General features: G+C 37.0%; 1 protein-coding gene across 6 annotated transcripts; it reads left to right on the top strand.

The window, feature by feature from the left end:
• The first annotated feature begins 4,796 nt into the window (after positions 1-4,796).
• On the top strand, positions 4,797-14,503 carry LOC128178171 (NGFI-A-binding protein 1-like). Of its 6 annotated transcripts, none has more exons than XM_052845237.1 (13): positions 4,797-5,146; positions 6,689-6,805; positions 8,459-8,596; positions 8,905-9,167; positions 9,590-9,757; positions 9,920-10,042; positions 10,501-10,634; positions 10,985-11,038; positions 11,446-11,481; positions 11,983-12,115; positions 12,360-12,556; positions 12,980-13,014; positions 13,144-14,503. In XM_052845237.1, exons 2-13 carry the CDS (start codon positions 6,706-6,708, stop codon positions 13,515-13,517), a joined length of 1,755 nt encoding a protein of 584 aa, XP_052701197.1. In that variant the 5' UTR covers positions 4,797-5,146; positions 6,689-6,705; the 3' UTR covers positions 13,518-14,503. The 6 variants fall into 6 exon arrangements, with proteins under 6 accessions (XP_052701197.1, XP_052701176.1, XP_052701203.1 ...); XM_052845216.1 differs by having other exon boundaries at positions 4,803-5,146; positions 8,902-9,167; XM_052845229.1 differs by lacking the exon at positions 4,797-5,146 and adding an exon at positions 5,156-5,270 and having other exon boundaries at positions 8,902-9,167.
• The last annotated feature ends 765 nt before the right edge of the window (positions 14,504-15,268 follow it).

Raw genomic sequence — 15,268 nt, forward strand, 5'->3', positions numbered from 1 at the left:
CCCCCCCCCCAACTGCGGCCCCACCCTATAGCTAACTACGAAGATCATTGTGATTATGACAAACTTAAATCTACACTATTTGAGGTTGCTTTCACTAAAGTTACAGGTTTTTGGTGAATTGGTTTTGAGAACATTTTTAAAATTTGTCTCCATATATTCCTATGTAAAAATTCGATCCTCCATTGTGGCTCGGCCCACCGTACCCCCGGGATCATGCTTTTAACAAAATTGAATCCACATTACTTAAGGATGCTTCCACACAAGTTTTAGTTGGGTTTTTTTAAACCAAATTTGACTAAGTTTGGTTGAAGTTGGCCCAGTATGTGCACGTGATTCTGGAGAAGAAATCGAAAATATAAAAAGGTCAACAGACAGACGGACGGACGGACGCCGAACAAAAAGCGATCAATGTCTCAAGTCAAACTAAATGGACGCAAACGAAAATAAAATAAAAACTTGCCTGCCGTTCTGAAAGAAGAAAAATTACTTCAGCAGCAGCGTCAAAATAACCAAAAGTTAAATGTTACATTTTTTTGAAATATAGCGTAAAGCAATCACACCATGACAAGAGCGGGACCCTTTCACGTTTTCCTTTGATGTTCATTGACAAAACATTGGTAACAGAGGGACTCCAAATCGATGTCCCTGTCAATATTAGCCCCTGTTGCGTTTTATTTATTCCGGTATTTTAAAGACAGTCAATTATTCATTGACATTTATATATAAGCTTTCGCTAAAAAGCGTGGAGGGGTGTAAATTATCAATGAATTTTTCTTCATGGCACCAAAAATATTTTTTCTGCTTCTATATAGATAGTGATCGATACGTATTACTTGGAACAGGTTTTCATGGAAGAAAATTTTTTAAGTGCGCCAACTTTTTTTTTCTATGAAAAAAGATAGGGGGATAAGATAGCGCAAATGCCCATTTTGGTTTAGTCGTAAAATAAAATTTCAAATTTATTTTTTTTTTCAACTAAATCTTTTTGATAATTTTATAATACAAGTTTGCAAAAGCACAATTTCTCTCTCTATATATATATATTCGGTTTTTAATATTCTAACAAACGATAAGGAAAATAACTCATGTATTGCCATACGTTTTAGTGGTATCGAACCCACAATCTAAAGAGCCTAGTTATGTAAGTTTACCTAACTCTAACCACTGAGCCATTTCAGTTACAACAAATTGCGTCGTTTTAATGCTATATGCGACGAATTTACGCACTTGTATCATTTTTCTGAAACGTTCAATTGTTGGGATACAAATGACATTTTTAATGTATAGTGGCTCATCTCTCCACATTTTTATTGTTTGAAATCGGTCGGTTTTCCTTTATACCTATTTAGACTATGACAAAAATATAAGCACAGACCCACTCTTTGAAAAAAAAAGGCATTGAAGATCTAAAAATTGACACTATTTGGAGGTTTTGTTACGCGTACTCTAGTTTAAATCAACATATTTCATGTACATAACATATTTAAGGGTTACAAATCAATGCTATGTTAAATAATTTTCCTTTTCAGTATCTTATCCGTCCTTATATAGACATTTTACACGCCTTGTCCACCCATCTTCTTTGAAATGAATATTTTTGTTTGCAAAAGAAATACCAATACGCATTATCGCGAGTTATTTGCTCGCTTCGTTCATACATTCAGCAAAGGTGCTATTTTATTGTTGTTGTTTTTATGATAATATCGGGTAACTTCTATAAAAAGGTAGTAAAAGTTAATACCGTTCTATGACAAAACTTCATGTATATATATTATCGTACTATTACAGTGCCTTTCTATTATATACCGTCTTATTTACAGGTATAGGTCCTCAATGTGCCGTTCCATAATTGTGCTTGTTAACCGGTATTATTTCTCTATATGCATGTATTCAGTAAGCTGTTCGCCGGTATAAGTCCTCAATGTGCCGTTCTATTATTGGTTTAATATTTACCGGTATGTCCTCAATGTACCGTTCTATTACTGTCTTTTTCACCGGTATAAGTCCTCAATGTACCGTTATATTACTGTCTTTTTCACCGGTTTAAGTCCTCAATATACCGTTGTATTTCTGTGTTATTTCACCGGTATAAGTCCTCAATGTGCCGTTCTATTACTGTCTTTATATTTACCGGTATAATCCTCAACGTACCGTTTTATTTCTTTTCTTATTTACAGGTATAATCCTCAATGTACCGTTTTATTTCTGTGTTATTTCACCGGTATAAGTCCTCAATGAACCGTTATATTACTGTCTTTTTCACCGGTTTAAGTCCTCAATGTACCGTTTTATTTCTGTGTTATTTCACCGGTATAAGTCCTCAATGTGCCGTTCTATTACTGTCTTTATATTTACCGGTATAATCCTCAACGTACCGTTCTCTTACATCTAGTCTGAGTTACCGATATAAGTCCAAAGTCCTCCATATGCTGTTCTTTTACAGTGCTTATTTGAAATACAATTAGCTATAGGATTAAAGCAGAATTTAAAAGGGTTGGTTCATCTTAATTTCTCAGCTATATTTAACACATCAAACACCGAAAACAGAACACGTATACTTTAGTTCATAACCTAGAAACAATAAAACAATTCGCTCTTCTTTCGGTCTGCATATTGACTGAGCACGAAGCGCGAGGTCAATATGCTTTCCTGTGAAGTCGACATATCTACTGATTGACCGAATGAAAGAGCCGCATTTGTTGCCTTTATCATTTTCTTTTGGGAAAACAAGACACAGACAAATTCAGTTATAGAAGAATTTGCATGTGTTCGCTAACATTCAAGTTCATTTATATTTTTAGTCTTTATCGTAAAATATAAACTTTAGCAAGTGACAGAAGGCGAACCAGTGAGAAGTACTGAATAAAACAGCGTAGTGATTTTGTTTAATTTATAGTGTTTCAATAAATGTAACCGTGACACACATTGTATTCCGTTCCGTTTCTATGCAAACATAACTACATAAATACTAATGCCAGATCCTTTTGAATATACCATCTTAACAATAAAATATGTTCAAATCAACTACTAGTGCATCGTCTTACAACAGAATAAGTTTTAGAACAATTGATAAATTTTAGTCTCTCAGAAACTAGGTATAATGCCCGTAAGATTTGAAAATAGTTTTTGAATTGGTGCATAAATTTTGTACATTAATTGGGAACATTCCATGAGACTTATAATATTGATGACTGTTGTAAAATTATAACAATGTTGAATAAATTATTAATTTCTCTGTTAAATTGATTCAGATCATCAATTAACTGACCTGGATAGATTGATGATCGCATTTTATTCTTTATATATAAAATAAATATATGTATAAATGTATACAATGAACACCTATTATCGTTTATTTGATATCATTGTTAAAAGATATAAACAGTGCCTGAAAAGTGTTCATTTATTTATCAGTATTACACGTATCTGCAAAATTAGACAATGTTTTTGTTTTGCAGACCATGGATATCGTCCCCAGTAAAATACAATGACTCCAACACTTAATGGACAAGATAAAAGTAGCATTAGATTTTATTCCAGCGCCACGTCAAATAGTACATGTATCGTTTATTTAAACGGTAGCACGTGAAGTTTTTAATTTACACATGTATAGATAATTCAGTGCCGTGCACAATTAAGAAGCTGTCAGCGGAATTTGTGCACAGCGAATAAAAGCTATAAAACACTGTATGAGGAAAGTGGATGGTTTTACTTGTCCGATTTTTCTCTCAACAATTCGTTGCGTCAGACAATTGAAAAGGAAAAAGTCAGTTTGAGTCTTCAGCAGAAAGTGCACGTTCATTGATTGCACGCCACACCTGTAGCGCGGACAGGTGCTAATAGCATAATCTATTTTCAAAAGGTAGAAATGGAGTTGATACGAATTCATTTCTTTATTAACTCTCAGCTGTTCAATACACAAATACGGAAGATTAGGGTAGCTACTCTGTGGGTCTTCATTGTGTGGGTGGTTAGAAAGAGGGAGGGGTCGTTCTTAGGAATCGCAGTAAAACTTCGCTGGTTTTTGGTCACTGTCGCGTCGTCTTTTACAATATGCAGATTGTTATAAGGTGATTTATTTTCCATGCACATCTCGAGGAGCGTTTTTTTTCTTCTCTTTTTTATTATTTGTTAAATAAAAACTAAGGTGTGATCACAAACCATGACACAGGCCGACACAACAGGAAAGAAAACTTGCGGCATGTGTGTCTGCTCTTATCAAATGCAAATCTGTATGTGGAAGGGGGCGACTTCATTGAGACCCCCACTTATTTAGAATGACAAAGTGCGGCGATAGTCCCGGGTTTCCGGCCCCTCTATGTCCGCTATCGCTAGATGTCGGCGTTAGTGGGCTTGTCCCAGCGGATAAGGCGCAGTGCAAGTCAAGACGGGGGAAAAATCGATAGAACTCTCTCACGCACGGTTCACAGCGCGACGGCCAACTCCGTGGGTCTGGCTTTGTAAAATCGATAGTCGCTCCGTGGATCAATAGGAGATTTTTGTGAAAAGCGGCTTTACTTTGGCTGTAATGCGACCCGCAGGTTTTGCCATTCAATATCCGTTCATGAACTCGCTCTGCCCCGGCGCAAAAATTATTTTTGGACCCACTCCAAGCTAGCAATTGCACACACATGTCTCGTGTCTGGGGCACGGGCTTCAGGCATTTTAATTAATGCGTAATGTGTCTGACTTATTATCGTTTTTTATTTTTTTAAATTAAATTTTGAGAAAAAATAATTTCCTGAAAACTCGAGTCCCTAACCAAGCTAGGTCCCCTTCAGTGTGTAGTGTCACGGTGTAAAGTCTATCTGAGCGGAGTAAACACCCCCGGTTGTGTTCGCCAAAGGAAAACGACCTTCGCTAGATAATGTGGTCGAGCCGTATTATACCATCCACGCCCTACAGGGGAAATACGTCACAAGCCATACGGTGCCTACCCACGACAACAGTCATTCACGTGGGGGTCGCCGGCCAATCAGGGGCAGGGAGATCTATACACGAGGAGCGCGTGACGTTTCAATCCCTTTTACGGCAGTCACCCTATTTATTTTATCGACCCCCACCCTGCCGACGAGTTACTAGGGTCGGGATTTTTCCACCTTCCCCCGAAAAAGATTTCAAAAGAGAAGTTTGGCAAGGAAACAAGGTAGGGTTGTGAATGGAGAGAGATGACATGTTATCTGAGCGTCTAGTGTCCTCTGTCTGTTATCTGTCTGGACTCTCGCACCCCCAGGGACGGACAGTACAAACGTGGACCCATCAACAAGAAGGTGGTCTTTCAAGTTTTCTCGTTTGTGGGTGATTTGTTGTTATTACAGTGTTGGTTTTATGTGTAGAGGGGACATTTTTACAAATCTTAATATTTCCCGTCAGTGTTTATGTGAGCTGGATGTTGGATTTTAACGACACAGGGAAATAAAAATCAATGTGGGTGTACGTAGCGTGTGTGAAGGGAAGCCATGTTTACCGGAGTGAAGAAGTGGGGCCCACCAAGGGAAATTTAGTTCATGTAAAAGGGTTCCGAGGGGAATTTTTTTAAATGATGATTTTATTCTTAGCAAATTTCATTAAAATATTTAAATGACATTTTTATTAATGGATCGGGAGATTGATTTATGAAGGTTATATACAGTACATGTATGTTTAAAGTTAGTTGTTGCGCCAATGAATAATTAGAATGTTAATTTAAATGAAGTTATATTTAAAAAATTTTTTGGAGGGAAATTAAGCTAGATCATTCAGTTTGATACGAAAAATGTTTTCATTTTGCCATTGATCATAGGTACAAATATAAATCTGCTTTATTATGTAAAATAAGCATTTATATTATTGATGAATCATATGACTATAATTAATTTTTTTTAATTAAAAAAATGAAATTCAGACATGATCTCGAACTTAAGAAATAAGAATAAAATTTAATCTTTGGCAAATTCTGGGCTGTAAGAAATTGATTCTTGCCAAAACGGAACAAGAATTTTTCTGTCTTAAAAATCTCTACATAATTTTCATCTCTGCCAAAATTGTTGGAAGTTTTCTATATTTTTTTTTAAACAAAAAATAGAAGAAAAAAATCTGCATGCAGCAGTTAGAACTCTAAAACTGTAGGCTGTAGTGCCAGATAAAAAAAGGGAAGAATCTTATAAAGTTTGTGTGTGATGTAAACTGAACACACCCAGGTTCAGATAGGCTGAAAACATTAGCGGAGTTAATGTGCTGGGGAGAGAGAGCACTTGGAGTGTGCCAAGAGAAATGAAGTGAATAGTAAACTACTCAAGTTTTTACAAAGTACATGTATGTGGCAGAGGGAGGGGTCGTTATCTGAAAGGCGGTGGGGAGGAAGTATTTAAATAATGGACTACCTTTTTTCCTTGTGCTAATACTTTGACCAGAGCAGGAAAATACCTTTTAAAAGTTTTTTTTAAACTTAGAAATATCCAAATAATGCAGGGAAAAACACGGAAAAGTGGTGCAGAAAAAGTTAATGTACTGTAACTGTAGTCAGGAAAGAATTGAGAGGTTAGGTAACATCCAGCTAATGGGAGATGCTGACTAGTACAGCGATGGTCTGTAGGCTTTGTATGCTCCTCCCCTTGGATACAGGTGTTAGCTCTGTTTAAACAAAAAACAACTTATATGGTTATATTGACTTAAAGATTGTTTTCACAGTTGATGCTTTTATTTGCAGATTAAGTCCAGGACAGAATGTCCTCCATCCAGCCGGGAAACCCATCGGAATGGCAGCTCTACAGGGTCCTACAGAGGAGTAACCTCCTACAGTACTATGACACATTTATAGCTCAAGGTAAGTCCTGAAGGTCAAGGATACTGTGTAACCTTGACCTAGTTAATCAGAATAAGCTCCATATCCTAAGATACCTGATATCCTGTTTTTTCCTATGGAATGTCAGTGTCAACGTTTATAGGTATAGTGAGGAGAATAAGAGAGATAGGTAAAGAAAAATGTTGGAAAGAGTGTAATACTCTCCAAGAGCATTGGTTTACAGTTTAGGCATGCAAAATAAAAGTTAGCTGTAATATATCTTATTCATGTAAAAAAAACAGGGGGGGGGGCAAAGTAGAATGCAAAGAGTAAGAACATTGTCCTGACTCTGTGCATTCTACTCCGGCAGTGGTTGGAATAATAGTGTATTGCCAATAAATTCATTTGAAACCTGGTATACATTATGCTATTGTATAAAAATATAATAATGTTGCAGTTGAAGTGTTAATTTAAACAATAAAAGCATTGACTTTTCTTATTTTGTTAGACATTAATACTAGAGTTTAGAAAATATTCAATTAATGAGGATCAGCACATGCTTTTGTAGGGGATAAGTCACTGACTGGTGGTTTGTCTTCTTTTTTCTGTCAGGTTTGAAAATATATGTATATTGAATGGTTTGTTTAGGTAGATTTAGATTTAGGTAGATTTATTAGTGGACACTAGGGCAGGTAGAGGGGTACAGTTATTGGTGGACACTAGGGTAGGTAGATGGGGAAGAGGCAGGTGTTTGGAGTATGAGGTCCTATGTCCCAACCAGGTACATCGACTCACACTTAGTCTGTACACCGTGTACATGTACACCCTGTAAATGGTATGTACATTCTCTATATGGTATGTACACCCTGTACATGTATATGGTATGTACACCCTGTATATAGTGTGTACACCGTGTACATGTATGTGTACACCCTGTATGTGGTATGTACACGTGTACATTTATGTGAGACAAAGGCCATCACAAGGATGTGTCCCTCACCATCGGCTCCCTCTGACAAGTTCTAACTTCCTGCCAGCTGTTGTGTTACCATGGTAACCAGGGACAGGGACAGAGGAGGCTTACAAGCTGGATAACTTCCTCCCCGGAGGAATCAGGATATTTGGTACAAGTGACAACAGACACAGGAAGTTTTAGAGATTTTAGGCCCAGAAATCCTTCCTTTTCATGACCTCAAGTGCACAGCACCAGACTTATGTATTCATTAGTCACTCCACTCCGGAGAAGGTTGATTTGCCAATAGCTCTCACCCCGCTACTTTAATCAGCTCAGGAAATTATTTCATGGCTTTTTATTATAGGGCAGATAGTTCAGAATTAAGATTTCTGTATTCATCTTCCTTAGTCTTTCTTTGGTGGAATATACCAGTCCTGTTTATGCTGTATGTAGAGGCATTTATAGGCTGATTTTATCAATGTCTGTACTTGATTTTACATTGCCAATTTATCTGAAAACTCCTGAAATAGCTTGCTTACATAGAAAAAAAGTAGATTTAATTGATGGATATAAGTAGTTTGATTGAAAGCTAGGATTTATTTTATTTTAACTTAATTTCAACTGTTATAAAAGGATGTTATTTTTAATCTTGATAGAGAAGGAATCTGTTAATTTACAATGAACAATGATGGCCCTGATTCGTTGATTACTAATGAAACATTGATTTTGATTGGCTGTAGGTGGAGATGATGTACAGCAGCTGTGTGAGGCCGGGGAGGAGGAGTTCCTGGAGATAATGGCATTGGTGGGGATGGCCAGTAAACCCCTCCATGTCCGGCGCCTACAGAAGGCGCTGCAGGAGTTTGTACAGAATCCCGGTAAGGACCACCACAGACAGTCTGATTAACACCACTCCAGGCCACCTTAACTTGTAAACAATGTGTAACAAACACATTCACCAGCAGTGGTTAAATGTGCTTGTGAATAAGATATTCTTCTTTTCAATATTATTGATTAATAGGTTTGATGTTGACTGACATTATTATGTCCTTGAAATGATAGACTAACACAGACACTGGGTTCCTCTGTTACTATATGACATATATGGTGTAAACAGTAAACCACCAGTGAGCCCAACATGACCAGTTTGATTGTTATAAACATGGTCATTTCCTGTCTTTAGCAGCCTTTCAGGGATCAGTGACACCTGCCTCCCCCCTTGTGACCTCTCAGACAATCACCTCCCCCACGTCTCACCTGGCTACCATGGTTACCACAGTCCCCATCAAAGTAGAACCCTCCCAGCCCGTGTATCCAACGGCAACCACAATGGCGTCAGTCAGTTCCTCTGGGTGGACCCCCAGTGTCAGTCCAGGCCCAGCGACCAACAACTCCAACTCTTCCCAGGAGAGTGACAGTAAGGACCCACCCTCTGTCAGTCCTATCACAGTAAGTCCACAGAGCTGTGTTTATGTTATGTATAACTCAGGTGTAAGATGAAATAAGATGGTTTTAAATTTATTGAACTGAAACGTATTGTATAGCAGAAATATGTCTGTTACGATGTATGTAAAGCTGATTATCATGATTATAGTAAATTGTGTTTAAATAGAAACCAACAAGTTTGATACTTTATAAATATCTGTTTTTTGGTCAAACCTGAATATGTTCATTTACCCTGATGGTTTAGTCAGTAAGCATGTAACGTAAATTTCATCTCAATAATAGCAATGGATATGACATGTCAACCAAATCATCTATTAATCTTCAATGGAGAAACTTGATTTGCTTCCTGATACAAACTACTGAGTAAAATCGATAAGAGTAAATGAGGGTGGCCAAGACGAGTACAGTTTTGTGTGTTTTTACAGACAGACAAACAGTCAGTGAGGTCGTCTACCTCCCCCACCCCCACACCGATCCTCGCCGAGAGCCAGATCAACGCCATCGCTCAGGCAGCAGCCAGACTCGCCAAAGAGTTGCCTCCTTTTGATATGAAGAAACTTAACATGAAGAAACCTATCAACAAAGAAATCATGGTATGCCCGCATGTTGGTTAATGTTAAAAAAAAAACCAGAACAGCAGAAATCAAAAACTTATATTTACATGATTAAAAAAATCAATACAATTTTTTTGATATAGTTTTGAAAAAATAATAAGAAAAAATTGTGTTTGTTGAACTCTTAACTTTTCTTTACAGGTGTTGATAAACAACCCAGCGGATGACGATCCTAACAGAATGGAACTCTTACGGAGATATGCTGCCATTTATGGGCGATTTGACTCAAAACGAAAATCAGAAAAACCCATGTCATTACATGAGGTATTCATCATTCAAGCCTTTTTTCACAACATTGTTATAATATTGAAACAGAAATACATTTATTGTCTTTGAGCCCTAATTTATATATTTTTATGTAGAAAAACCTGTGAAACCTTGGCAAACTGCATGAGCTTTGTATACATTTGGAAATGCCTTTCCTTTTAAGTGAAAACATTCATTTCTGTATTATCTTTTTAATGGAACAAGAGGTTAAATTTATGACACCACAATGAATGTTACAAGAGCGTATTGTTAGATGAATGCATCATTGTGTTTAATAAAAAAACAATTACATTCCTAAATACTAATCTTACTTTTACAAACATAAATTTGATATAAGAATTATAAAGTACATGACCACCAAGTTCATATCCAAGTAAACTTTTTACCATTGCTCTATGTTGATAAAACAATTGTGACTTTAGCTGTATGAACATGTGACCTGCATGTTTTGACAGATCTCGGTGAATGAGGCGGCTGCCCAGCTATGTCGACACATGCCCACTCTCCTGACTCGGAGGGAGGATCTGTTCCCCCTCGCTCGCCAGGTGGTGCGCGACAGTGGCTACCAATACTCCAAGGGACATTCCAGGTATCTATTTATAGCAAAAATCAGACTGGCCAACATCAAAAATAAAAATATTTTCCACAAATTTATCCATATCTTTACAAGGCCCAAATCACAATAAATTGACATTAGAATGGAATGCCATCTTACACACTTTTTGAACAATCTGAAATTCAGGTGTAATAAATGAAAGTTAACATTGTCTGGTAATTCTGTATAGGCCGTAAATCAGTTCAACAGGTGAGGCAATCAGGGGAAGGCCATCAGTAATTTAGACATCACCTTTAATACAGAGGTTGGGGGTTATGGGTTATATATCATTAGAATGAGAGAAATGGATTGTGCATGTTATAATTTTTTTTTTATGGACCAAGGGACACAACTCACAAACCAACCAAGTATATGTGGCTAACCAGAGAGTATTATAGGTGACAATATTGTTGAATGTTGATAAACTAATACAGCATGCCAGGTTTAATTGGTTAATTATATGTTAATTAGATGCTGTTGCCATGTTGAAGTTCTTTATGTTCAAGCTGGTTCTTTTTGACCATTCAAAATGACTGATAATTCTGAGAGAAATGTTACAGCATTTTCATTCACTTGTTCAATGTTTCAATTTTGAATTTGTTGTTACTGCTTTTTCTTTAAATTGAATTATTTTTTTTAGTTCTTTTATCTTTTAAAATTTTTCTCTCTATTTCTTTTACTATTTTATGAATGAAAATTTAATTACATATTTGAATTGAAAAAGAATTGAAGATTTGACCCCCTATATTTGAACTCCGATTGAGGAGATGGTGGTATGAAATGGTCCATTTTTTGTACTTTGCAGGGCATCCGAATTGTTAACTCTGCCTTCCACCAAGAGGTAATTAACTTTGTTTTATTTCCTACTGTTTTTCTCTCATTTTCATCAGTCATATTTGAATCATCTTTTGTTTTTGTTTTCCTCTCACACTGCGAATTCTGTGCACAGGTACTTACCTGTCCTTCTATATCCATATCTGTTCATGTTGTGTGTCTGTCTGTCTGTGGGTGTGATGGGGAGACAGGATTTACCTTACACAGATCCACACCCCTACCCCTCTCTGTGCTGGTGTCTAATTAACAACATTTATTTCTCTATGTAGTTTCTGTGCTCTATGCTGTCTATAAAAGCTTTTAATGCCAAAACAAATTTAACTCTACTAGTAATATCTTGGATTTTCTCTGAGTCTTCTAACAATGCTGGAATAATGCCTCTCTATGTATTGATCTCTCACTGAATAGAGGACGAGTCGGACTGTGATCAAAGATGGCATTCCTTCCACTGTGTTTATTTGCTGCCATGGTATCTAACCTTTGCTGACATTGCATGTTTTTGCTTCAGATTGAACGACCTGATGCTGGGCGGGGTGACCACCGGACCAGGGGGCAGGAAGAAGTTGGACAGCGGCTTCCTCCAGATGTATGTCAACCTGTGTGAGAGTAACCCCGGCATGGTCAAAAACCCTGAGGACTCGGTCAGCATCATTTAATTATTGGATTAACAGAGTAAAGGGATGGAAAATGTTATTTTGATTTTTCAATGGCATGTTAACCGTTAAATAAGAATGATAGGCTTTGCACATTGACACAAAGATTAGAATTTTCACAGTAGTGAATATCATTAAGAGCTAGCATACTTTGTTAAATATCATTCTTGAACAAATCTTGTGTAGAAGCAACTCTGTACAGTCAGTTTTTACATCCCTTTGTATGTTACAGGAGAAGATGTCGGCCTTAATGGCAGAGTTAACGATGGTAACTCATAATCAGGAAATGCTTAAAGGTCAATTAAATACAGCACGGGAGAACAACCAGACAGACCTGGTGAACTCACTACAAGCCGAGATAGACACGGCCACGGCCAAGCAGCTCCAGCTGTACACCGAACAGAGCGAGCTCATCCGCAAACAGATGAGGTAGGTCGGGGATGTCTCAAAGAATTAAAGTATACCACAAGCAGATGAGGTAGGTCGGGGAGTATCTCAAAGAATTAAAGTATACCACAAACAGATGAGGTAGGTTGGGGAGTGTCTCAAAGAATTAAAGTATACCACAAACAAATGAGGTAGGTCGGGGGGTGTCTCATTGAATTAAAATGTACCACAATCAGATGAGGTAGGTTGGGGGTTGTCTCAAAGAATTAAAATGTATGACAAACAGAGGGAGAAACGTGTTTAACTTCATATTTTTTACTCTAGAATACTTAATTAAATATGACATTCATAAAACCGTTACAGGTCTCATTTTATATGAATTCAAATACTTGTACAGTACTTATGTAGATACTGGGTATTGGATATTCACTCAAAAATAAGAGATTGTTTCTTGGTGTATTTCAGGTCATCTATGGGAGCAGGCTTTGATGAGGATACAGGTGAAGAGTCGTTTATATATAATCTAAGTGTTTAATAGTGAAGAAATGGCACAAATATTGCAAACAAAACAACAACTTTACCCTTTAAAAGATATAACGTTTCTTCATTTTCTTGCTTCAACTTTTCAGGTTCTGATTTTCCAAGTGGAGCCTCCTCACCAAATAATTCTGGAGACGGTGAGGATTTTAATCAACAAATCAGACAGCATCTATATGCATCAGGAGAGATCCTCAAATCCAAACCTGCTATGCAGAACACGCTGTTTGATGAGGGCATGCGGATAGCTCAGCAGTTTGGTTTGTCAGACTTTGCAGAGGAACTGAAGGGATTAGTTGACACAAGTCCAGAGGAGGAGACCAAAGCAATCACAGACCCCGTGGTCAAGCGGAAAGCTAACTCCCTACACGACAGCGAAAACGGAGAGTCACCCTCTAAGAGGAAAACTAAAAGATCACGAGCGGAAGTGAACGGGACGGATGGTGACAAGGATGAGGATAGCTGACTGGTTCCCTCTATTCCCTCTGTTCCTATATGCATTTATCTATCGTTATTTTGGGTCTCATTTTGTTCTCATACCTTCGGCAAAGGTTTGTTAATCCTGCTATTCATTGGTCGTTTCATCACAAATATGACATCCAGCCATAGCACTTACATGTCAATCACTCTCTCAGAGCATTCAGTTCATATGCACTCATCTCACCGTGACCTTGTGTTCTCATAGTGTCCTTGACATTGTGAATTTGTGTTCTATTTTTATTCCAGTATTCTTAAATGTCTGCTGCATCATTTATTGTCATAAGCTCATAAGCTGCGCTCTGTCTTACAGTATAAAACAATTTAATATAACCTCCTACATCCAATCAGCTGGCTTAAATCAATAACTTACAAGTATCCACTTCTTATAATGGAACATTGTAATACTTAATTCCACACCAACTAGCATTACTAATTAGATGCCAACTTATTCATTAATAATGACTGATATGAATGATTCAAGAGCAATTAAATACCTTTGGTGCTAATTATTAAGTATGTGCTGATCATGAATTTTTGTTGTTTACAATATCTTTTTTTTTTATGTGATGGAGTAAGAAATCCTTTGTTATAAGTATATAAGAATGGTTTCCAAAGAATGGACTACCAAACAAAAATTATGGATATAATCAATTTTTTTGTTGTTAAGGAGGGGCGTATATTTGCTAATTGCAAACTTTTCCATTTTCATATTGCCATCTAATGGTACAGGCATGTATTAATTACAATGCAATAAATCTGTGTCAAACACAATGTGACCTTTGACCTCGAGAGGTCATTGGATAAAAGAACGTGTTTTATAGACTGAGAGAGAAGTCAAATGTTTTACGTTCAGGTGTAAAGTCATGACACTCTCACTCGTTTGTTGTCAGAAGATGTGTTACTATATATTATTATTATTATTTATTTTCAATGTTTTCTTTTCATTAAAAATGCCAGAAAGCTGAAATAGAATCTGTTGGTTTTTTGTGTGTGGAAATGTCTTATGATAACAAATGGGATTAAAGGGAAAGTACTCAGTAATTCCCGACATAAATTCTGTCTGAATAATTTTTGTGCAAATTAAAAGGAACGTGAAAAGTAAATACGAAGCTATAGTACATTGTACCAAATCAATTTTACTAACGGTAGTTAAGTTCCCTATGCAGGATCTGCACAAAAATTACTTAAAGCTTATTTAATTGGTGGATTTTTATAGTTTGGCTCTTAAGTATTGTACATTTTATACAAATTTGAGATTGGAGTAAATGTCTGAAAACGAAGCTATCGTAATTGCTACAAATGTGGGGACGATATATTTCTCCTTCGTTGTCCAAGTTCGTCAGAATACAACCGCTATTTAAACCTAGTAATTTAATCCATAGGCATCTGTCGTATAGCACTACAACAGGAGGACCTTCTGTGGCTTTACAAATTTTTATCCGTAAGAATGATTAAGACTCATAATGGCCGATTCTGGAGGCTCATGAGCCACATCGCTAACACGAACAAGTAGTAGCCGACCCCCCCCCCCCCCCCCGGTCCTCAGGGCCGAGCGTCTACGGTATAATTTAGCTTACTAAGCTTAAAATTCGTCATATTAAATTGCCATATGGTTTACCGTTTGAATAAACTTGAATATATAATGTATGAGGAAGCTGGTGTAATAATATTGACAGTACAGGTCTTTTGTCGGGCGATTTTTGAAACAACCCACCTTATTTTCATTATTTCCTTCAT

Source organism: Crassostrea angulata, chromosome 1, assembly GCF_025612915.1.
Source record: "Crassostrea angulata isolate pt1a10 chromosome 1, ASM2561291v2, whole genome shotgun sequence".
Lineage (NCBI taxonomy): Eukaryota > Metazoa > Mollusca > Bivalvia > Ostreida > Ostreidae > Magallana > Magallana angulata.

Excerpts from the sequence above, each read along its gene's own strand:
- LOC128178171 (XM_052845216.1), top strand. The coding sequence starts at position 6,706 with ATGTCCTCCATCCAGCCGGGAAACCCATCGGAATGGCAGCTCTACAGG. Across the intron at positions 8,597-8,901 it reads GGAGTTTGTACAGAATCCCG|CAGCCTTTCAGGGATCAGTG; the intron begins GTAAGGACCACC and ends TCCTGTCTTTAG. Across the intron at positions 11,482-11,982 it reads ACTCTGCCTTCCACCAAGAG|ATTGAACGACCTGATGCTGG; the intron begins GTAATTAACTTT and ends TTTTTGCTTCAG.